Raw genomic sequence first — 25,909 nt, 5'->3', positions numbered from 1 at the left:
CACAATAATTGAGTGTGTCTACTCTTGCGTTCCCTTGCGGATGAATGGAAGAAAGTGCAACACAGGGGAGAGCAGAAAAAAACGCCTATGTGTAAGAACCCTTAAAGGGGTGAGGTGGCAACCCTATTTTCACATCTTTATCCAACAGCACATAGCCAGGCCCGAATTTGTGGAAAGGCCACCAAGGTCCGGGCCTAGGGCAGCAGGATCTTAGGGGGCGGCATGCTGCCCAACCACACCCACATTTCCCATACAATCATTTTTCACATTTCCCGTACATCAATACCCATTGCTCCAGTCCCGATGATGACAATTTGCAGGAATAAAGGGGAGAGGACAGGGGCGACGAACGGCAGTGGGCCGAGGGGCGCCCCACTATGTAAATCCGGCCCTGCACATAGCAGTTAGTAACCCACCAGCTGTGACAGAAGGAAAAGCTCCATAATAGCCCTGGCAGGCTGTATATAACAAACACATTCTGTGCTTCTAAGCATAGAAAAACAAGGAACGGCCCAAATAACCAATGAAATGGTTAAGGTGATAATGACCAAGGTTAGCTTGAGAACAGAATCCATCCAAGTCAGGGGTTCCACGGGAAATACACAGAATTTTATTCTCTCAATACCAAGCCACTGCCACAGGCGACTGCAAGATTTGTGTGTCATAGCCACAAGATTTACAATCAGGACAATGGCAGGCATTTTGTCATCCTCAGGGAGCTCAATTTGCCTTTGTAACTATAAGTAAAACATGAATCATTATTTTTGGATGAAAAGGCGTACATCATTGAAGCCTACTTTTATCAGTAGCATCTGCTAAATATTATCACAATCCTTATTTTCAGTAGAACAGCCATAACAACCATATCACCCAACATTTTGGAAAGAGTGACAAAAATACTTGCCACGCGTATCGCAATAATTTGTGACCATCTAATCTAAAATTGTTACAACATTTTTTACAAGTGCACCTGCTGAGTGTTCTAGGCTCTCTGCCAAAAGCCAATTAGGTATTAGAAACTTTGTATTTTTTTTCTGGCTATAGTAGCAGTGGGATAATAGCCTCTGGAAAGGGACTGTAGCTGTGGGATATCAAGTAGAGAGAGAGAGAGAGAGATGGTGCTTATAGTAACAGTGTGATAATAGTATTTGGGAAGGGACTGTGGCTGTGGGATAGCAGGTATAGTAGGGAGAGATTGTGCCTATAGTAACAGTGGGACATTTAACTTCTGGGAAGATAATTTGGCTGTGGGATAGCAGGTATAGTAGGGAGAAATGGTGCCTATAGTAACAGTGGGACATTTAACTTCTGGGAAGATAATTTGGCTGTGGGATAGCAGGTATAGTAGGGAGAAATGGTGCCTATAGGAGCAGTGGGCAAGGCCTGATTTTGACAGTGGACGCCCTGAGGCCGGCATCATCCCCTGGCGGTCAGCCCGCACCCGTGACCCCCAACCCCTTAGGACGACTCCCATGCAGGGGGATGGGATGCGCAGGCACATATCCTTCACCATTCTTCAGTCTCCCCAGGATCATGTGCAAAAGCGATCAGTGGCAGAGGGATCAGAGAGCGTATAGACCTGTGCTCCTGTGCTCAAGACACGTGGAACAACCTCATAAATATTGCTGATACACTAAAGACTTTCAAAGACTATGGGGAAGAGTGCTACCTATTCAACAAAGCACTAGAAGAGGAATACTCAATATCCGATTTCCTCACAAAATGGGATGACATCAAGGCAACTATTTGGAAGGAAGTTACCACCATTTTAATTATAGGGGACCTGTCACCCTAAGAAATCATTCCAAATTATTTTTTATCATGTTAGTTGAGTAAAATTAAACTTACTTACACTACATTTATTATTTAAATGTTGTTTCCTTCAGTCTTGGAATTACACAATCACAGCACACAGGCAGGAGCCAGAGAAGAGTTCCTAGAGATGTTTGGGGAAACTCACTAAACACCACGGTTCATGGCATTTATGTATCATCCTGTACAGACCGGATTTTCATTTGCAACCGCCGAATTTTTTCTCAAACACTTCTCCCTTCTGAGAGCTTCCAGAGAGAAGTGTTAAGAAGACAACATCGCAAGAGCAGCCAATGCCCTTACAGCTGCCAGAGGCATTACAGCATTGGCCATGGTGAAGTATGTGTTTCATACTTATGCGCCATCTTTACTGGCTCAGTGCTGCCTTAAAGGAGAAAGAAACCCATACTAGAAAAAAACCCTACCCTGCGTAAACCAACCTCCCTCCTCCCCCACAGCCTAACAGCCCCCCGGGCAAATGGCCCGAATTTTTTCCTTGCAGATCTGGCCTCTGGAATTCATCGGCGTCATCTTCTTTTTTCGGTCTACTTCGGAATCTGAGCGGAGTTTTGGCACATTCGCAGTTGGAGTAAATTTCCTTTCACGAACGACATGCTCTGAAAGTAACGAAAATTTCAGAAAACTTTTCGGAAATTATCGTGCTCAGGCCTTGACAGGCAACCTGTGAGTTCTGGGAAATTACAGGTGCGGAGTTGCTGTAAGGGAATCAGTATGGCAGCTCCAATATCAGGGGTCATCCCTGGAGACCTGGCGATGCACAATATTCACTGGGCTGAAATAATGAGTCACGAAACATGCGACAGACTACTGATAAAGCAAGGAAAAACCCATTTATTAATCAGTGATTACTGGAAAGTAAGCCCTTAAAGGATCAGTAACATAAAAAAATGAAATTGTTTTAAAGTAATAAAAATATAATGCAGAAACACTACTATTGTTCATATAAATAAGCTGCTGTGTAGCTATGGGGGCAGCCATTCAAAGGAGAAAAGGCTCAAGTTACACAGCAGATAGCAGATAAGCTCTGTAGAACATAATGTTATCTGTTAGCCACTATTTAACCTGTGCCATATAGCCTTTTTTCAATTTCCGCCATTGCTACACAGCAGCTTGTTTATATGAACTATAGCAGTGTTTCTGAATAAAACAGATCAGTTTTACCAGTGCAGGGCAACACTACTTGATATTTTCATTACTTTAAAACACTTTCATTTTTTGGTGTTACTGTTCCTTTAAAGTGGACCTGTCACCCAGACACAAAAATCTGTATAATAAAAGTCCTTTTCAAATTAAACATGAAATCCAATTTCTACTTTTTATTAAAGCGTTCATAGCTGCTGTAAGCTCATTTAAACATCTCAGCTGTCAATCAAATATTGTCTGCTCCTCCTCTATGCCTTAGGCATAGAGGCGGGGCAGACAATTACTTTCACTTTCCATTCAGCACTTCCTAGATGTCACTGCTCTCCCCACATTCCCCCGTTCGCTTCACCGTTTAATTGTGTAGCCAGGGCATAGGGATGGACATCGGGTTCCCCATTCTGGTGCACAAATTTTGAAATGATGCAAGGCTTGTCTTAATAACAGTGTCCACAAAATGCCTCCTGCCTTCTTGCTAGAATTATAAGTTCCCAGACTGAAGGAAACAAGATTCAAATAATTTATATAGTGTAATTACAGTTAATTTTGCTTGCTTTTGGGTGACGGGTCCCCTTTAACCAACCCTAATCACTTGCTAAGGAAAACAGATAGGTATTAAGTTACAGTAACAGCTTCTCTTACTTTCTTCTAATGTCAAAAATGTGTTGCCAGTCTGTGTACTGTTCCATAGGAGGTTAATCATACAATATGGCAGGAATCAGTCTTAAAATTATCTCCTGGAATGTCAGGGGTAGAAACGACAAAGTGAACTGGTCACTAGTGTTGGATTTTCTTAGGAAACGGGGGGGGGGGAGATATTCTCTTACTCCTGGAGACTCATCTGATAGGCCAAAGGGTTCAGGCGTTAAAAAGAAGGTGGTCAAGTTATACCTTCCATGCGGAATATTCTCCGTACTCCCGGGAGGTGGCCATCCTCATCAGGAAAATAGCTAGAGTTAACATTGAAAATGTGGTTTCTGATAGAAATGGCAGGTTCATTTTCTCAAATTAACAACTGTACAACAGACTCTGATATTGGTTCATATGTACGCCCCCCCCGCCTGGAGAAATATCTTTATTGCAGGACATGCTACTGAAGATAGCAGACTTAGGGGACCATCCCACCCTCTGGATGGGGGACTTTAATCCCAGACCCAGAGATGGATAGGCTCCGGCCACTCAGGGGGGAATCTGGGGCTCTGGGGGATTGGCTGAATGCCACAAATTTTACTTATGTGGGCAGATGGGCATACACAACAGAGAAGCAATATTCGTGTTACACCACGTCCACCTCAGCGCTGTCCAGAATAGACTTGGCTGTAGCATCTCCCAAAGCCCTTTCTATAATAAAATCTATCTCCTTCATCCCAAGAATATGCTCGGACCATGCTCCCCTCCAGGTAGAGTTGCAGCTGGGAGGGACTACAGCAATGGAGACTGCCTTCAAAGTGTATTAGTCATGGGCAGGTTAGGGATGCCTTCGATACACAGTTTAAAGAGTATGGACACGTTTGACCAGGTATGGGTTGGGAGACGAGTTTGTTAATTGGGTTAAAGCTCTGTATGACTCACCCAGAATATTGGTGAATGCGGAACAGTCGCAGGAGTTTGCGTTGGCAAGGGGAACGAGACAGTGGTGTCCGCTGTCTCCTCTGCTCTTTGCGCTGGCCATACAGCCAATTCCATTAGAATTTGAAATAACCCTAATATTGAGGGACTTAAATTACAGAGGCTGGAAGAGAAAATCTTGCTTTATGCGGATGACATGCTGGTGTACCTTGCCAACGCAAACGATTCCCTTAGGGTCAATTGGGGGAAGTCAATTATATTCCCGATAGATTCGGGTGTCCAAAGAGACCAAGACACACAACTTCAATGGGTCTCCTCATTCACTTACCTTGGTATCAGAATCCACAAAGACCCAAAGAAATATGTAGAACTAAACTTAGCCCCGATAGTTAGATTCCTGAAAACTAAATTACAGCATTGGGCTAATTTATCCTTATCCCCCCTGGTCGTGTCAATATCTTTAAGATGATATGCCTGCCAAAGTTCCTTTATGCATTCACAATGCACCAATTACACTCCCGAAAGCGTGGTTTAAGCAGCCTGAGTTATGTATCAGAGACTTTATTTTGGCAGGAGAGAGGCCTAGGATTAGCATGCAAATGTTGCAGGTCCCAGTAAAGAAAGGGGGACTAGCTCTTCCTGACCTCCAAAATTATTTCTATGCTAGTCAGTTGGTATATGCATGGTGGTGGATCCATCCGGACCCCAGTAACCAGGTCACAGTAGTAGAGGCGTCAGTCAGCTCTTCCTTCGAAGCTCTAGCCAACCAGCTGTATAGAGGCTTACCCGCGCTGTACCCAATGACCCCCCCCATGAAAACAGTAATCCAGGTGTTTCAGAGGATTGTTGTGTCAGGGCATAAAAAATCTCACACCTGGTCCAAATGGACCCCTCTCTGGGGCAATAATGCACTATTATTTCTGGGCTAATTCCAAAGTGAAATACCTAGGGGATATAATTAGAGCTGGTGAGCTAAAATTGTTTGCCCAGCTCAAGGAGGAATATGGCCTTCATAACCAGATGTTCTCTAGATTCTTACAATTAAGGCAAGCATTCGGGCCCAATTTCCGGAGGAGACCCCACAGATAGCTGAGTCTACCCATGAACGCTACCTTTATAGACCCGAATTAACCAAGCCCCTCAGTTGGTTTTATGCAATTGTGCTTCAAGGGAACTTTGATCCCATACGTCAGGTGTGTAGGAAATGGGCCTCTGATTTCCCATCACTAGATGAAGGAATATGGGCAGATATACTTGAACAAATTCCAGAAACCAATATATGTATCAGAGATCGCTTTATTCACATTAAATTCTTAAACAGAGTGTATTTAACCCCACACAGGCTGGCACGAATGTATCAGAGTCATCCAGATGTATGTCTTAAATGCAATGCGGAAGCTGGTACCTACCTGCATGTTTTCTGGGGCTGTCCTAAGATTCAACAATATTGGGCCACAGTTCTTAGATTCATGAACACATTTTTGGGACTACCTAACATAAGGTCTCCAGAATTTTGTCTCCTTGGACTATTTGAAGGACTTACCATGCCCTCCAGTGATAGACTATGCCTACAGCAGTTGCTCCACTATGCCAGGAAAGCACTTCTCTTGACTTGGAAAGCTCCTGAACCCCCTACACTTGGCTTCTGGTAAAAAATAGTAGATGACACCCTCCCTAGGCAAAAACTGACATATACTGCCCGTGGTTGCCCTGGAAAATTTGGGAAACTCTGGGACAAATGGCTGGCGATCCCTTAAATGGATATGGTAACCTGTTTTTGGGTAAACAAATACATGATATGTGTGACTCAAAGGGGATGTAATTTTATGTAGCTGGAAAAGCTCATCTTGCTTTGTTTCTCTTTTCTTCTATCTCATGGTAATGGAAAATCAATAAAAGAAAATCTTTTAAAGTTACAGTAACGGGACGATTCACTGATCATTACAGCCTCCTCCAAAGTTGCCTTCTTTGTTCTTATGTCCCTTTCTCATCTCTGGTTCTGACTCCCAAAACAGTGCAGCAGAAATCAGTTATCCTCCAGCTGGTTTCTGCTACATTGGTTTGGGAGTCAGAACCAGGAGTGCAGGCAGATACTGCTCTCCCTTGCCATTACATTTGCACATATCTTGAAAACTTTTACTACTGGATATTGGGTAGACTTGCTCATTTAAAATAACATCAGATATAAGCACATGCGCATCTGGCAATGTAGCAAAGTGCTCAAGGTACGGTTGCCACCTGGGCGGTAAAAATGATGGTTGATCCCATTGTTATTAATAGGGAAAAAAGATAAATATATAGGAAGCCCGGTATTTTTTTCCAGAAAAGGTGGCAACAAGGGGAAGTGCTGCAATGAAGTTAATGTAGCCAAGTTCCTTATCCGATTAAACGCTTGTATAATTTTAATATACTTTTAATAGCGCCATTTATCTAAGGACAAAGATATCATAATGCCTGCTGTGCCCGTTCCTTTACACCTAGTAACCAAGGACACTGACCACGGCATCCATACAGTAGTGGCACGATGTGACCTTATAGATGATAAACTTGGCTGTAGCAAGCAATGCCAGTCAGCAGCATCAAGGGCAAATAAGGTCTTGAGCTGTATTAAAAGGGGCATAGAGTCAAGGGAGGAGGGGGTCATTCTTCCACTGTATAGAGCACTTGTAAGGCCCCATCTAGAATATGCCGTACAGTTTTGCTCTCCATCACTCAAACAGGACATTATTGTATTAGAGAGGGTACAGAGAAGGGCAACTAAGCTGGTAAAAGGTATGGAAAAATCTTAGCTATGACGAGGAAAGACTGGCCAAAATGTTCACGCTGGAGAAGAGGCGCTTAAGGGGTGATATGATGACTATGTATAAATATATAAGGGGAGCATATAATAATCTCTCTAATGCTTTATTTACCAGTAGGTCTTTCCAGCTGACACGAGGTCACCCATTCCGATTAGAAGAAAAGAGGTTCCGCCTAAATATTCGTTTTTTTTTACAGTGAGAGCTGTGAAGATGTGGAATTCTCTCCCTGAATCAGTGGTAGAGGCTGATACATTAGATAGCTTTAAGAAGGGGTTGGATAGCTTTTTAGCAAGTGAGGGAATACAGGGTTATGGGAGATAGCTCATAGTCCAAGTTGATCCAGGGACTAGTCTGATTGCCATTTTGGAGTCAGGAAGGAATTTTTTCCCCCTCTGAGGCAAATTGGAGAGGCTTCAGATGTTTTTTTTTGCCTTCCTCTGGATCACCTATCAGTTAGGCAGGTTAAAAAATAACTAAAAGGTTGAACTTGATGGACGTGTGTCTTTTTTTTTCAACCTTACTTACTATGTTACTATGATACAGTGCAAGATGCCAGAATGCCATGCACAGACACATAGTCCATCTGCTTTAGGCGGCAATCAAACAGTTTAAAGGGCACGTTCATCTCTTTTAATATATGACATACAAAGACCAGTTCTAATAAAATTTCCCAGTTGTTCTCCATTATTTATTTTGTATGTGTTTTAAATATTCGGGTTTCTATTCAGCCTTCTCCCCACCCCAAGGCTGCAACTGAAAAAAACAACCATTTTTTGGGGGTCACTGACCCCAGCAACAATTATTATATTTTAATGGGTTTTCTTCTTTTCTCCTAATAACTTTGTTATTGTGCTATTCCCTTTGCTATTCACCTGCTCACTTCCACACTGCTGATTGGCTGTTAGGGTAATTTAGCCCTGGAAACCAGCCCGAGAGCTGAAAAGAATATATCTCAAAACAAATATAAAAAAGATATGAGGAACAACGGCCCGTTGTGTACATTATTTAAAAGTTGAACAAAAGCACCTAGGTATAATGTAGAAACAACGAACGAATTGGAATAGTTCTTTTAAACGTTGGTTATTGTGGCTGTACCGAAAAACAAGTGTCCCGCACTTTTCAGTTTCAATGTATGCCAGCAAGTATCTACGCTCGACGGTCACGTGCGAGTGACGTCATTGGAGGAAGGCTTGCCGCTAGGAACTAGTCTCGTGCCCTCCCCTATCATCCGGGTATCTGAACGGAAAGGGAAATGGATCCCGCCTTCCCGTATTTAGAACGTCACCATGACAGTGACGTCACCAGGTTGGCTGACGTCAGGCAGAGGCCTACTGTACGTCGTGTAGTGTTCTCACCCTGTGTTGATGAGACTGGCGCGTCCAGTGAGGACTCGGCACCGCTGAGTTTGGCAATTGCTCCAGTGTCGGCGTCTTTCTTCCTGTGACGGTATCCGGACGGGAGGCGGCTCCCGAGGGGGACCCGAGACGTTCACCCCGGTGATTGGCTGGAGCGGATGCCTGATCTGTGAGTTCAGAGGCACGCAGGTAATTACAGCCAGATCGGAGGAGGAGCGGAGCTTTAGGGCTAGGACAGCACCTAGGCCTGTTCCACTGTGTCCCAGGCGGGGGAATCCCGGACACTAATGATCTTGTCACGTCCTCCTCATAACTGTGTGTTTGTAACATAGGGAGGAGGCGGCCCTCCAGCTCTCGGCGCTACAACTCAGCTGGGAGTTGCCATTGAACAAACAAAAACACAAAGTCTGTCATCGGCTCGTCTCTATGAGCTGCTGCTGCTTCACCAACACGGAGCTGGTCCTGTAACTTCTGGGCCAATGAGCTTGTTCATATCAGCTACACCTCCCGCGCTGCACTCCTGGCCCAACACTTGTCTAATGAGCTGCCTAAACTTACACAGTCTGCTGCTGCTACTGGGAGTTGAAGTTGAAGCCTTTTCTCCTGCGCTTCATTGTACATGTATTTGTTTATATAGTGCCTGGGCACCGCATTCAGTCTTTGGCAGGGCTGTAACTACAGAGGAATCAGACCATGCAGCTGCAGGAGGCCCTAATTCATATACAGCTTCAATAAATATTGGTATAACAAGTAAACCTCGAGTTTTTGGAGGCCTGAAAAAATAATTTGCCCAGTCAGGTTCCTCAGGGCCCCATCCCCTGCTCGAGGAAGGGGTCCATGGGGATTTTTTCCTGGTGTCCCTCCGGCCCAGTAATATCTAGATATGTCACTGGTCTGGGGGCTAACTGAAAAGAGAAAAACTGCATTTATCCGCTGCCACTGCCAGGTTCAATTTTAACACTAACCACGTGGGGGGGTTTGCACTTTTTGGGATCACCGCCACCATTCCAAGTCTTAACATTTGACCGGGCCTCCCTAATGAGAAGGTTCCATACAGTGGTGTAACTAGATACTACTGGCCCCCACAGCAAATTTTACTTTTCAGGCCCACAAAATATCTAACGGTTGACCTGTTTTATGAATATTTACTGAAATTGTATGCAGCCGCAGGGTCTGCTTCCTCTGTAGTTACGCCCCTGGTTGCATACATAGACAAGCATTGCAAAATCAGACGTGTTAGTCCAGCTCTGAGGCCAGTGCAGACAAACATAATCAACAATGAGACCCCTAGCCTAAATTGGTGTGTTTTATATGCACAATTATTAGTGACACTTGCATAGAGAATAGTGATGTGCGGGCCGACCCGATACCTGCGGGTGGGGCGGGTTCGGGTCGACCTCACACTGCTCCTCGCCACCTTCAAATGCCGACTTCGGGGTTCTGGTTTTATAGTCTCGCGTCTGCTCACCCCACCCATTTTGTGACGTCATCAGCGGGGCGGCGTGGGTCTATAAAAGGACCCCTGGAGCAGGGTCGGGTGCGGGTCAGGAAAGCCCTGACCCGCACATCACGCATAGAGAACCCTTTCCTAACATTTTGTTTCAAAAAAAGAAAGGAACCACTAGAAGAGTTGTTACAGTCGCACAATCCAATATTTCTAAATAGAAAGTGATTGACAAAGCAAACGCCTGCCAGTCGCTTAGCTCCAGCTATACACGATTTTTATTGTAGATTGAGATGTATGTATACTATTGTTTGGCGATGCCTAGAATTCACAAGTAATACGGATCAGGCCACATGATTATAGGTGCCTCTGAGAGGACATAGTGTTAGGGATCTAGGACTGGCAACCAAACTTGGCTCCTAACTCCTGATTTGCATTATTGACTGAATATATGAATTTATTGCATCCTCCATTTACTCTACATAACTATAATAATTACTTTTGCTATACCACAGCGCAACACCCCTGTTCTTCCTTCAATCTGTATTTAAAGGGGTTGTTCACCTTCCAAACCCTTTTTTCAATTCAGTTGTTTTTTGATTGTTCCCCAGAAATAAAGACTTTTTTTCAATTACTTTCCATTATTTATTTTTTACTGTTTTTCCAAAATCTAAGTTTAAAGTTGAATGTTCCTGTCTCTGGTGTTTGAGTCTGGCAGCTCAGTAATTCAGGTGCAGATTCTGAACTGTTACAATTTTGCAACAATTAGTTGATACATTTCCCAGCAGCATCTCTGGAGTATTAGCAACTATTGTATCAATTCTAACAGCTGCCTGTAATGAAACCCAGAGATTCTGCTCAGCAGAGACAAAGATAAGAAATGTATCAACTAAATGTATCAATTACAACTAGTTGTTTGAAGGTGAACCACCCAAGGGGGGTTGTTTTCAGATAGAACACCAAAAATAACGACTTTTTCGGATGACTTTCTATTTTCTATGTGTGACCATTTTTCTAATATTGAAGTGTAAAGTGTCATTTTTCACCTTCTAAAGCAGATCTGGGAGGGGGGGTCGCCGACCATGTAAACTGTTTTAAATGGATACATTTAGTTGATACATTTCTTATCTTTGTCCCTGCTGAGCAGAATCTCTGGGTTTCATTACAGGCAGCTGTTTGCTGATACAATAGTTGCTAATACAAATATATCAACTAAATGTTGCAAAATTGTAACAATTCAGAATCTGCACCTGAATTACTGAGCTGCCAGACTCAAACACCAGAGACAGGAACATTCAACTTTAAACTTAGATTTTGGAAAAACAGTAAAAAATAAATAATGGAAAGTAATTGAAAAAAGTCTTTATTTCTGGGGAACAATCAAAAAACAACTGAATTGGAAAAAGGGTTTGGAAGGTGAACAACCCCTTTAATCACTATAAGCACTTTATATTTATGAATTTTACAATCTATTTGCACAATTGATGAAGTAACCACAAATAGAAGTTTTTTCTTATCACATGAAATTTATTTCAGTTATAAGAACTTTATGAAAGCGTTCCAGTTTTGCTTTTTCCCTTGTCCATACAAATCACTTTATATTTACAAATATATGGATTGTGCGACTGTAATAACTCTTCTGGTGGTTCCTTTGTTTTTGGACGTTTTTAAACAAATTGTCATCTATGCAGTTGTCCGCACATCCATAAATATTGGACTCATTAATGGCAATGGTGCGTTGTTAGGAGGTGTGGATATATAACAAAGAATGTGTAATACCTTTCATAACATTACCAACCCAAAGAATAAATAACCAAGGAGAGTGTAAACTTGAAAAAACAATTGGGTAATTAAGGCTTCATGACTTTATTAAGGCCTGTGACAGAATTATGTCTGAATTATTACAGGAGTGGGATCTCTTGTCTAGAATCACAATATCTGGAAAGCTCTGAATTACTGGAAGGACATCTGTTAAAGATTCCATTTGAATCATTTATTAATTTTTATTAAACATGTTTGTCCTTTTCTCTAATAATAAAACAGTAGCTTGTAACTGACTGTAACTAAGCTGTGTGAGTCTGTATTATTAACTTTATTAAATATTTTTTAGTTGCCTATTTTTTAGTAGCCTTTATGGGATTATTTACCTTTAAATTAACATTTAGTATGATGTAGAGAGTGATCTTCTGTGAAACTGCTCAATTTGTTTTCATTTTTTTTATTTGTGAATTTTGAGTTATTTAGCTTTTATTCAACAATTCTTCTGTTTTCAATTGTAGCAATCTGGTTGCTAGGGTCAAAATTAACATAGTAACCATGCAGTGATTTGAATAAGAGACTGTAATATGAAGAGTGGGCTTAAATTCAATTTCAATTTAAAGATAAGTAGAAAAAAAAAACAACAATAATAATAAATTTGTAGCCTTACAGAGCATTTGTTATTTTGATGGGGTCAGTGACACCAATTTAAAAGCTGTAAATGATCAGAAGAAAAAAGCAAATAATGAAAAAAAACCTATATAAAAAAAAAAGATAAAATGAAGACCCTTTGAAAAGTTGCTTAGAAGTATCCATTCTATAACATACTGAAAGTTAACGTAAGGTTAAACCACCCCTTTAAGGTATAGTAATGCTAGTTATAGAAAGATCCTTTATCCAGAAAACCCTCAAACCCCATTCATTTTGGATCCTATACCTGTATTATTACTTATATAGCCCTGTTGTTCCTTGCAGAATGTTTTTAAGCAGGGGATACACATACAAGATATAACCGTTACATATACAATCGAGGAAGAAGACCACTTTAATCCTAAATATAAGCCTTTGAAGGAAAACTATACCCTCCAACCAATGTAGATCTCTATAAAAATATATTGCATAAAGCCACTCATACTTAAAACCCTGCTTTATCTAAAAAAACCGTTTTCATAAAAATATACTTTTTTAAATGTAGGTGCTTTTGGGTAATCCTGAATAGAAAATTGCCATTTTAAGTGCTAAGGTCCAGCCCCTTAGGTCACATGGAGGTGTGATATCACTCCAACTTGCAGTAAAGAGTGATTGAAGTTTATCAGAGCACAAGTCACATGACTGGAGGCAGCTGGGAAATTTACAAATTGACAAAATCTGTTTGCTCTTTTAAAAAATGGATTTCAGTGCAGAATTCTGCTGGAGCAGCACTATTAACTGATGCGTTTTGAAAAAAACATGTTTTCCCATGACAGTATCCCTTTAAGTGTTCATTTTAATCATCTATTGTAACTAGTCATTTAACCTTTATGAAGATATAGGGTAAATTATATTCTGGATTAAGTACAATGAAAGACAGATCCACTGGGACTGCCCATTTTTGTAAAGTGCTGCCCTGCTATCTTTGTCTATATTCCCAGTGTTTCCCGGATGATCCATTGGCCAGAACATGCACTGTATAATGTGCTCCCTGCAAGAAAACACTTGGATTATAAGCAGGGTTGCCACCTTTGAGTTCTGGCCCTACTGGCCGGTGACATAGAGGATGGAGGCAGGACATGGAGGGGTGGGATTGTGATGTTTCGGGGGCGCTCCACACCTTGGCTGGTATTTTATCGGCGAGGCCGGTGGAATACCGGCCAGGTGGCAACCCTAATTATAGGTAAAGATGGTGGCAATAATATTTAAAAGGAATTCTAAAAATTTACAGTTTTTATTTAACATTTTTACCTTTTGTGGCCTTTGTGTAGCATTCAAAAAGACCAGCAACACTGGGAGTTTTGGTGAAACAAACAGCAAATATAGCTCTTTAATAACATTAAAATTATAACATATATATATATATATATATATATATATATATATATATATATATATATATATATATATATATATATATATATATATATATATATATATATATATATATATATATATATATAATTTTTTTTTTTTTTTTTTTCTCCAAACGTCTATATTTTTTGGAAGAAAAAAAAATATATATATCTATATCTATCTATCTATATCTATATCTATCTATATCTATCTATAGCTATCTATATCTATATCTATCTATCTATCTATCTATATATATATATATATATATATATATATATATATATATATATATATATATATATATATATATATATATATATATATATATATATATATGTTATAATTTTAATGTTATTAAAGAGCTATATTTGCTGTTATTTTCCCTTACAATCTTCACAATGTGCTGCTTTGCCTTTTCATTTGATCAGCATGTGTTATGTAATGGTTGTCTTGGTGCTTTATTACCAATGGCCTTCAAAATATTCCACACATTTTTATATTCCTGATCAGTTTATTATGGAAGAGGTTTCCAAGAGGAGCAACAGCAGTACAGGAAACCCACAGAGACTCGCAGTACCTTCTTCAGTGTTCCAAGCAGCTCAGATCTGTCAAATTCCTCAACAGGTATCATATGCCCTAGCTATAAATATTTTGCTTTTTCCCTTGGTATTTTCTGCTTACTTTTGAATGCATTTAGAGTTCACAGGTTTCACTTCACATAGCTGTTGAATATATAATACACAATTTTTGATATTTTGATAAGTATGCATTAGCAGGAAAAACTAGCGCAGGTCTCACTTTACTCGTGTTGTTGCTTTGTTTTTAATTTTTAAATTCTGATTCTGGGTTAAACTTTGGAACTGTAATGGACAGGCACCTGTTGTAAAATACTTCTCAAAGGATGAAGTACAACTTAAAGGTGTATAAGTTACATTTGTTTCTGAGTAAAATTATCAATAAATTGAGTTTGAGAATAGTTAAGATGGCCATACACAGGCCGATAAACGTTTATAAGCCAGTGTCTTGTTTGTTGGCTTGTGTATGGGGCCCACAGATGGGCCTGCCTCACAGATATATGTCCAAAAATCAGCCAGATGTCTATCACACAGGTTTAATAGAACAAAAAAGGCGTTTTAAAGTAAAAAGGTCTATTTGGACTGATCTGAACGTTTGCTCAGATCGAATTGTACACCAGGGCCTATGTAGCCCCACTGAATCAATGCACATTGTACTCCTCGTCCAGCTGGACTTATGAAAGTGTTTTAAGGCAATTAAAATATCATGTACTATTGCCCTCTGCTGGTAAAACTGGTGTGTTTGCGTCAGAAACACTACTATAATTTATATAACAAGCTGCTGTCTAGCAACAGAGGCAAATGAAACAGCTAAGCTCGATAAAACACAATTTTATTCTACAGAGCCTATCTGCTATGAAACACGAGACTTTTTTCTTTTGAATGGCTGCCCCCATGGCTACACAGCAGCTTGTTTATATAAACAATAGTAGTGTGTTTGAAGCAAACGCACCAGTTTTACCAGTGCAGGGCAACACTGCACTATATTTATTACTTTAAATCACTTTCATTTTTCGATGTTACCAAGTTGGACGAGGAGTGTATCTGTGCATTGATGCAGTCTTAGTCCAGTGGGCCTACATAGGCCCCCAGTGTTCAATGCGATTGGAGACAAAGTTCAGATCAGTCTTATTAGGCCCTGCTCTTGGGTGGCACAGTCGGACCCAGATCTTCTTGTTTGGCTACCTAACCAAACAAGCGGATCTGGCAGTCTATGGCCGCCTTAAAGGAGAACCAAACTCTTTTTATTAAAATCTCCTACCCTACATAGACTCCCCCCAGACTAGGTGTTACCACGGGTAAATGCCCCTAACTCTTTACTTACCCCTCGTTGCAGATTCAGGGCATCAGAGTTCACAGGCGCCATCTTCTTCTCTTTGTTAATCTTCGTGTCTTCTTCCAGCACTTCGGCAAATTTTACGTGGTTTTCGGCGCATGCGCAGTTGTTCGAGACCAGCAGATAGTGCTAACTGTGCATGCGCAGGCACGCCACTCTCTTCCCGAAGATTACCGAAGAGAAGAAGATGGCGTGCTTGAACTCTTATGCCCTGAAACCCATGGGAAACAATCAGATTGGTGGATTCATTGTTCTATTTGCGGCAGGCCGAAAAATGCCCTGGGTTACTGCCCACAGGCAAATTTGCCTAGTGTTGATAAATTACCCTTAGTAGTGTTTATAAATTACCCTTAGTGTATTTTGACACAGATGTGTGAAATAGCTGCAATAACCTGCAATTTTCATTTAGGATTGGGTTTATACCTATACTATCATCATTTTAAAGGCCCTGCTATGCATTGTCATTCTTTATACTGTTCGGCTTCAAACTAGCTTTAAACTGGAAACAACTGGAAAATTCTATATATTATATGATTCTCTATATAATAAACATGAATGTTCTTTATTGTCTTGCTCAGGTGATCCAGCCTCGTAAGTTGCACTAAACTCCATCCTTGAAAAATAATCTACTTGCTGATCCCTCAAAAGATATCGCTTCTAGCAAGAAAACGTAAAGGTGAAAGATAAAGTACTTAAAAACTAACTGTAAAGCCAGGAGTCAAAATATGGTGTTCTGTTACCAAAGTTGAGAGGCAGCTGGCTTTACTTCACTTTGAGTCATGAAATTTTTAGTTAGGGCACTCAGTCTGTGTTTGAATACAGATCTGATCTGTTATATTATTGTTTTGCCCTTAAAAATGCTTTGTCAGAACATAAAACACACGTATATTAAAATATAATTGTTTAAAGGGGTTGTTCATCTTTGGGTTAACTTTTAGTGTGATGTAGAGAGTGATATTCTGAGGCAAATTACAATTGCCATTCATGTTTTATTATTTGTGGTGTTTGCGTTATTTAGCTTTTTATTTAGCAGCTCTCCATTTTGTAATTCTGGTTGCTAGCAATCATGCATTGATCTGAATAAAAACTGAAATATGAATAGGAGAGGGTCTCAATAGAAAGATGAATAATAAAAAGTAGAAATAATTCATTTGTAGCTTTACAGAGCATTTGTTTGTAGACAGGGTCAGTGACCCCCATTCAAAAGCTGGAAAGTACAGCAAGTAATTCAAAAACTATACAAAAGTTTCCTAGGATTGGTCATTGTATAAGATATTAAAGGTTACTTCAAAGGTGTACCACCCCTCTAAATAGTTTCTATTTACATTGTAGACCAATAAAGTATGTAGTGTTTTACAATGGGGAACAAACATTGCATGCAGTAAAGGAGAACTACACTTTGGTTAGAAAACAAACACATTGGGGGTCATTTATAAACACCGGGCAAATTTGCACTTGGGAAGTAACCCATAGCAACCAATCAATGATTAGCTTTTTTTCAGCCAGCTGCAAGTTGAATGCTGAAAGAAACAATTTGATTGCTTGCCAAGGGTTACTGCCCAGGGTTTATAAATGACCCCCAGAAGGTTCTTGATGAACAGTAGTTCAGAGGTAGTTTTCCATAGTATTTCGCTATCTTGATGATCTGGGTTTCATTGCTGCCAGAAATCTGTCATCCTGCATGATGTGTTTTTCAAGAAATAATGGTTAGAGATGGCAATAGATTAGACCTTGTGCACATCTGTATATTATATATGATAACTGCATGCTTTTAATATTGGGAGCAAGTTCTTTCATCAACTCACACTGAAGTAGCAATGCATGTTCAAACAGTGTAATTGGGCAAATTTCCACTCATGGTTGCAGCATGCCACTACTTTGTTGTGATCGTGACACTGGAAACTAACCCAACTGCCCTGTTTAAATTCTCACTGTAGCTTTAGCGGCAGACAGTGCATGCAAGTTGTCTGTCCCCCTGCAATCACAAACGTTTCATTTTTTTAAATTTTTTTTTTTAATGTGAGCAGTTGGAAACATGCTGCCTGTTGGATATTAAGCAGGGATCACTCTTGATACTAGTATAAACAAAAACTGCCTAATAAGGGCATGAATATGGTTATACTTTGTAAATGTATACCATATAGGTACATGTGTTTACCTATATGCACCATTCTGTTATATCTCTGTATTTCTTAGGGGTTAAAACACACTGCAGCACAACTGTAATTTGATCAGTTTCACTTTGTGGGTCTGTATCTGTCCCTATGATACACAGCACTCTGCACATGCCTTAAGAAGATCTTACTGGGTTAAAATCTATTAGCAAGTATTTTTATTATTACCATGTATTTTTAGAGCCCCAACATATTGAGCAGCGTATCTGCCAGTGCCTTCATACACTTGGTAACTACCAGACTGCGCTGTCCACAGCTGCCCATAGAATGGATCCATTTTTTCTTTTAATTTTCCCTATGGGTATAGGCTTGCAATGCCATGCAGTGAAACTTTTTTTCTGTGCTTTACAATTCTTCCTACTTCTAAAAATTTAATTTTATGCCCCTGTATCCTGTTGGAGAACCCATGGTCCCTGCAGTGAAGATTATTTTAGGGGACATAAATTTGTATGAATTTAAAAAAAAAAAAAAAAAAAACACGCTCTTTGCAATTTCAGCTCACAGTATACCTTTCTGACCTTTTGAATTTGGGAGCTGGGAGTTTTAAAAAACATAGTTTTGACTTTTGAATTGATCTGCTGCCAAGATATTTTCATTGCTTGAAGAAATAAATGGGGTCACCAGGATGGTTGCTTTGTTGCGGTTGTTCCAAGAAATGTAAGTGCTCAGTGGTTGATATTCCAAATAAAATTATTTAGGGGTATTACATTTCATCAGCTGCAGCTGCCATTGTGTCTTCATACCTTTTGACCATCTTGTGTATTTATGGAAGGTATAAAACTGTGACGTTTCCAATTAATTTATGCTCCAGATGTCGTTGCGAGACACAGCTCAGATTAACATTGTGATTCCTGGGGAGCAAATTCAAGTTCAGGGTGTTATCCAAACTGCACAGTCATCCTCCGTTATTCACTCTCCTCAGGTTCCTGCAGCACAGGTAAAAGAGCAAGCAAAACATACAGGGGGATATAAAATGGTTTCTGGTTGATCTCAAATTGAAAATGACTGAACATTTCTTCTAGGCTTCCTCACTCTCTGAAAGTGAAGACTCTCAAGATTCCTGTGACAGTGTTGATACTCCTCAGAAGACACGTGGCATTTTGTCTCGTAGGCCATCCTACAGGTGAGCTAATTCTGTATATTTAAATAGCAGCTCAGACAATATCATTTATCGGCTTGTCTTCCTACAAATGATACTGACCTTCTTGTGAAATTGGTTTTATATCTGTTAAAATGTATAATCACAGAGTCTCTCCCTTTCCTTTTTAACTCCCTCCTCTGTTTTAAAAATGAGTTTGTTAAATATTATCGTTTATTACACAAGTTTGGGCGCCAACCATAGGACTTTATTTTTTTTAATTTTGTAAGTGAAGAGTAGAAAACTACAGCAGGAGTTAGTGTTAATGCGCAGTTACATTTCATTTCAAAAACGTAAAAACATACGAACAAAAAAAAAAATAGTAAGGCACTTGCAAAAGTTTTTAATTTTTTTTTTTACCAAAGTAAATATTTACTGTCACCCCCTTTGGAACAGATCACAACTCTTAAACGCCTTTTGTGTTCAGAGTTTTTAAAATTCTTATTGTAGGATGTGTCACTCTTCCTTGCAGATCGCTTATAAATCCAAGGTTTTCATGTTCTGTTTAAATGACATGTTTAAATGTGCCCGCTGATTTTCAATTTTCTGTTGGATATACTCTATTTACCCCCATTTGTTTTTCAGAATGTGTTGGCACCTTAGAGATACCTTAAGGGGTTGTTTACCTTTAAACGAACTCTTAGGGGCTAATTAGGGGTTAATTAACCCTCGATATTCGACTAGGAATTAAAATCCTTCGACTTCGAATATCGAAGTCGCAGGATTTAGCGCAGATAGTTCGATCGAAGGATAATTCCTTCGATCGAACGATAAAATCCTTCGAATCGAACGATTCGAAGGATTTTAATCCAACGATCGAAGGAATATCCTTCGATCAAAAAAAGTTAGCCAAGCCTATGGGGACCTTCCCCATAGGCTAACATCGACTTTGGTAGCTTTTAGATGGCGAACTAGGGGGTTGAAGTTTTTTTTTAAAGAGACAGTACTTCGACTATCGAATGGTCGAAAAGTCGAACGATTTTTACTTCGAATCCTTTGATTCGAAGTCGTAGTTGTAGTCGATGGTCGAAGTAGCCCAAAAAAAACTTCGAAATTCGAAGTTTTTTACCTACGAATCCTTCACTCGAAGTTAGTGAATCGGCCCCTTAGTATGATACAGAGTGATATTCTGACAATTTGCAATTGATTTTAATTATTTATTATTTGTGGCTTTTGAGTTATTTAGCTTTTTATTCAGCAGCTCTCTAGTTTGTAATTTCAGCAATTTGGAGGCTAAGGTCCAAATTACCCTAGCAATTATGCTCTGATGTGTATAAGAGACTGGAATATGAATAGGCGCGGCCTGAATAGAAAGATGAATATTAAAAAGTACCAATAACAATAAATGTGTAGCCTTACAGAGCATTTGTTTTTAGATGGGGGTCAGTGACCCCCATTTGAAAGCTGAAAAGAGTCAGAAGAAAAAGGTAAATAATTCAAAAACTAATTAATGAAGACCAATTGAAACGTTGCCTAGAATTGGCCACTCTATAACATACTAAAAGTTAACTTAAAGGTAAACCACCCCTTTGATAATGTGTTTATGTTGTGTTTGTATAATGCAAATTTGTGTTTTGTTACAGGAAAATCTTTAATGACCTGTCTTCAGAAGACACCGGGGATAGGAAAAGAAATGACGACAGCCCTGGTGTGTCTGCTGTTGCATCTATGACATCTGGTACAACCATATACCAGACAAGCTCAGGACAGTATGGTAAGGGCCAACCTGATATTGTACGGAAGATACTTTCACTCTTTGACTGTTGCATAATGTGACACCTGCCATACTATCCGTATATACTACATACTTGTAATGTAAACCTTAAAATGCTATTATATACATAACGTTATACCTTAAATGTTTGCTATTTAAAACATTATTTTATTTTATAAATAACGTTTTTGTTTTGTTTTTTTTCTCCCTCCATGGGAGGGAGACCAAGACATCAAAATGGTTGTTTTCTGTAAAGAAAGGCAGCTGAGATCTTACAATACTTGCCGGTCATCTGTAAAGTACTGCAAGCCCAGTATGGCATCTGCTTTTGATTTATTTGTCAAAACCTGCTGGGGGTTCTTATATCTTGAGTTATTGAGTGCTGGGCCTTTAAAAAATCTTGTCTGGATTACTGCATTGCTTGGACTGAATGTTAACCTATTACCTGTATCACAGATTAAAAGCAATAATTTAGCAGTGAATGTTTGAGGTAATGTTAAACTTTTCTCCTCCCTCCCCCTTTCTTTAGTCACCATTGCCCCAAATGGAACGCTTCAGTTTGCCACCCCATGTGCAGATGGTGTGCAGAGTTTGCAGGCATTGGCAGTGACAAATGCTAATGCTCAGTCAGGAACTGCAATATTACAGTATGCCCAAACTTCAGATGGCCAGCAGATCCTTGTGCCGAGCAATCAAGTGGTTGTACAGAGTAAGTGTTTATATAAGTGTGTATCTTTGCATCTCTTGCTTTTGTTTTCATTAACATGTGCCGCCTTTCATCATTCGTCTTTTTGGGTTTTCATCAAAACAGTCCCTCACCGTATTGATTGTTGCTTTCTTTTACACTTGACTCCCTATAAACTCAGAAAGCTACTCTCTTTTTTTCATTTTATACATTGCTTTTATTGCTGATTTTCTAGTTAATTGTGTTTTAGCCGAACTGCAAAAATATTGTAAATACTAGAAGGGCCACTAAACACTTCTGCTTCAATCCAGTAAAGGCTATGAGAAAATGTAAAGTTCTAGAGTTCTATTTATGTTCCCTAGGCTTGTCATATCCCTAGTCACATTAGCACATGCCTTCCAGGTTCTTATGTAGAACCCCCTGTACCTTCTTTTAAAGGGATTGTTCACCTCTGAGTTAACATTTAATATGATGTAGAGAGTGATATTCTAAGACAATTTGCAATTGGTTGTAATTTTTAATTTTTTAAATTATTTAGCTTTTTATTCAGCAGCTCTCCAGTTTGCATTTTCAGCAGTCTGGTTTCTAGGATCCAAATTAGGAGAGGTCTGAATAGAAAGATGAGTTATAAAAAGTAGCAATAACCATACAATGACCCCCATTAAAATGCTGGAAAGAATCAGAAGAAAAAGGCAAATAATGAAAAAACTATAACAAATAAATAATGAAGACCAGTTGAAGAGTTGCTTAGAATTAGCAATTATATAACGTACTAAAAGTTAAAGGAGACCCACTCCTTTAAGATGCTTGTAGTACAAGGGGGGAAGTACAGGTGTTGGTAATGGAGATTTTTTTTCCAGCCAGTCTGAGATTCAAAGGGAAGAGTAAAAATGTAAGCTGGCCCTTTATCATATTCAGACATAATAATTTTAAAATATCTTCATGATATTCTTATTATACAAATATAAAGGGCAAATACTGAAGGTATTCTGTCTTTTTTTTTCTATTCAAGTAAATAGCATTGCTTCAAAGTATGTATATTGTAATGAGCAATGTGCTAGGTTTTTTGTAAGCATGCTTAAGTTCTAATGCAGTGATCCCCAACCAGTGGCTCGAGAGCAACATGTTGCTCGCCAACCTCTGGGTTGTTGCTCCCAGTGACCTCAAAGCAGGTGCTTATTTTTGAATTCTTGGCTTGGAGGCAAATTTTGGTTGCAAAAAAGGTGTACTTCTAATCATAGCCACCTGAATGTTGCCAGTCCACAGAGGGGATACTAACTAGCCAGTCACAGCCCTTTTTGGCACCCCCTGGAGCAAGTTTCATGCTTGTGTTGCTCTCCGACTCATTTTATATTTGAATGTGGCTCACAAGCAAAAAAGATTGAGGACCCCTGTTCTAATACATTCTTTTCCAGCTGCCTCGGGAGATATGCAAGCCTACCAGATTCGTACCACCTCAACCACTACTTCCCTTCCACAAACTGTGGTTATGACCTCACCTGTTTCATTGTCCTGCTCAACGACTAAAACAGATGACCCACAGCTGAAGCGTGAGATTCGGCTATTGAAAAATAGGTATGATTAACACCTTATTAACCATCTTTTTTTTCTTTTTTTTTTTTTAGCACTAAAGCTGGCCATAGACGTGCAGTTTTATCCTTATGTCGGACGAACAATCGTCCAATGCAATCTTCCAAACTACTACTACTAACCATTCAGATAAATAAAGTAGTAGAGAGAACAAATCGCACAATGCTCTGCCCATGAATTGACAGACAGCCATTGTACAAGTTATATCAGACAAATCGTAGTGACAATTTCCCATTGATATCATCAGATAAGCAATACATGCAGAGATATTATAGTTAGCCGACAGAAATCCTCTAACCTGTCCGATCGACTAAACGAGCAATCGCCATGGTGCGACCCATACATGGTGAGAAAATTGTACGAACCTTCTTTTTATAGGACTTCTTTGTGTCTATGGCTAGCTTTATTTAGGGCAATGGCAGGCGAGATCTGTTGCCAGTGGTTATTATGTGCTATTGCCTGACATGTGAATCACCAAAAGTAAAGTGGATCCGGCTTAATCCATGGAAATTGCAAAAGAAGAAAGTTTCCTACAATTAAGTTGAATAGCCCAAAAAGCATTTTGAGAGATTTGTTGTCTGCGGTTGTGCACATTTTACTGCGGGCATTGAATCGTCTCATCTGTCTTGGCCCTTAAAAGAGAACTAAAGCCTAACTAATGAAGTAGCTAGAAATGTTGTACATTATGTTTTAAGCTTCTGTACCAGCCCAAGGCAATCTCAGCCTTTAGCAGTAAAGATCTGTGTCTCCAAAGATGCCCCAGTAGCTCCCCATCTTCTTTTCTGCTGATTCACTGCACATGTACTGTGCTGCTGTCACTTACTGAGCTTAGGGACCCACTCACAGTACACATAGAATATAAATGTCACAATATAAGGCTGATTAGTAATTCATTCAGATAATTACTACATGTCAGCACAGAAACCAGTGCAATTAGCATCAGAATTTAATAATCAGCCCTGTAGCATCCGCTTATATTACAGGCCAACCTCATTTTCTGCTTGATAATTTGCGACGACCCCTAAACTTGGTTTCTCAACAGCTGCTCAGCACCCACTGAGCATGTGAGTGTCACAGACACTTTCCAAGATGGTGACCCCCTGTGACAAGTTTAAAGTCCTGGATCATTGCTGCTTAAACTTTGGGCTGGTACAAGTTCAGTATATAAAATATGAAATTTTAGCCATATTCATTTTTAGGGTTTACTTCTTCTAAGCTGCTGTGTAGGAGGGTTCCATGGGGAAAGTAAGGATGGTGCTTTATTTGGAAGCATTGCTCCACATGCGTGTCACATTTATTCATTAGCCTTGGGCCGGGGCAAACTCCCCTGGGGCTTTGATGGATCTACAACTGTCTGTACTGGTGAGTTCCATGCCAGCTTGAGTGCCACAAGTTGTATATGCCTGGTATCATTTATTGAATATATGACCCGTCCTATGCTTAAGTATTTAGTGCTATTGTACATTTCAACCATTTTCTTTTTGTTGTTTTATAGAGAGGCAGCCAGAGAATGCCGTAAAAAGAAGAAAGAGTATGTTAAGTGCTTGGAAAACAGAGTTGCTGTCCTTGAAAACCAAAACAAAACTTTAATTGAAGAGCTAAAAACTTTAAAAGATTTGTACTGTCATAAAACAGTTTAAGTTTAAGAATTTTTGTGAACTCGATCCCTTTTAGAGCAAGAGTTTCTTGTTTTATTTTCCTTTTTTTAAACAAATTTTCTAAGATTAAAGTGAGAGGTTATAGATGAATCTTTTTTTTTTTATTTTATCTATCCTTCACAACCTTTTAAAGCAAGTGTAAGCGCTCTGTAAGAACCATAGAAGAATGAAGAAATAAAATGCATCCATTCTCAGTTAAGTTGTGCATTTACACAGTTAGGTAATGAGTAAGCAACAACTAGTAGGAAAGTATTTTGTTCTGGATTGTATAGCAAGCATCAAATTATTCTTATATGGGACCTGTTTTTTCCCACCTACACAACAGCAGACGTTTTGTATTTAGCAGGTTATGTATTTTGCTTTTGTTTGTCACAGTTTTGAGGTTAAAGAGGAAACTTACACTTATGAGTAATATGAAACTATTGTGTTGAATGAACAGTCCTATCATTTGTCCTATTTTATAGTATGGGGAGCAGTCCCTTGTAAGACTTTTTCCAACCCTCCTGCACTAAGTCATTGTCGGGGGGAGAGAAGAACTTCTCTGCCAGGAGAAACTATATTATCCCCTCTCCTTCGACAGTGACTGCAGATTCCAGCCGTCTGGGGCATTGGGTATAATGAAACTATTCTCCTTTACACACTTTAACAATAGATGACTTCAAAGAATAAAACACATTTCAGCATTAAGAAAAGAAATGTTATTATGTAAAAAAAAAAAAAAGTGCCCCCCACCAAAAATATGATATAATTATTTTTATTCCTAGATTGAAAAGAACCATGATAGTCTGCCTCTTAAAGGGGATGTTCACCTTTGAGATAACTTTTAGTATGATGTAGAGAGGGATATTCTGAAATAATTTGCAATATGTTTTAATTTTTTATTATTGAAGGTTTTTGAGTTATTTAGCTTTTTATTCAGCAGCTCTTCAATTTGCATTTTCAGCAATCTGGTAGCTAGGGCCTAAATTACCCTAACAACCATGCATTAATTTGAATAAGAGACTGGAATATGAATAGGAGAGAGTCTGAATAGAAGGATCATTTTTAGAAGGGGACAGCTACGCCCATTTGAAAGCTGCAAAAAATCAGA

At 39.4% G+C, this 25,909-nt stretch overlaps 1 protein-coding gene across 1 annotated transcript; it reads left to right on the top strand.

Moving 5' to 3' along the window:
• Positions 1 to 8,750: 8,750 nt before the first annotated feature.
• Positions 8,751 to 24,909, top strand: atf1.L (activating transcription factor 1 L homeolog; the record flags this gene model as incomplete). Its single annotated transcript, NM_001095495.1, is given in 10 exon segments — positions 8,751 to 8,887; positions 14,460 to 14,492; positions 14,543 to 14,573; positions 16,439 to 16,536; positions 18,846 to 18,971; positions 19,057 to 19,157; positions 20,756 to 20,886; positions 21,416 to 21,595; positions 22,987 to 23,146; positions 24,657 to 24,909. Coding segments are annotated over 6 exon segments (843 nt in total). The 3' UTR covers positions 24,802 to 24,909.
• Positions 24,910 to 25,909: the final 1,000 nt, after the last annotated feature.

Source organism: Xenopus laevis, chromosome 2L (assembly GCF_017654675.1).
Source record: "Xenopus laevis strain J_2021 chromosome 2L, Xenopus_laevis_v10.1, whole genome shotgun sequence".
In the NCBI taxonomy this organism is placed as follows: domain Eukaryota; kingdom Metazoa; phylum Chordata; class Amphibia; order Anura; family Pipidae; genus Xenopus; species Xenopus laevis.
The sequence above is the reverse complement of the archived record's forward strand: the minus strand, read 5'-3'. Positions and strand labels throughout refer to the sequence as shown.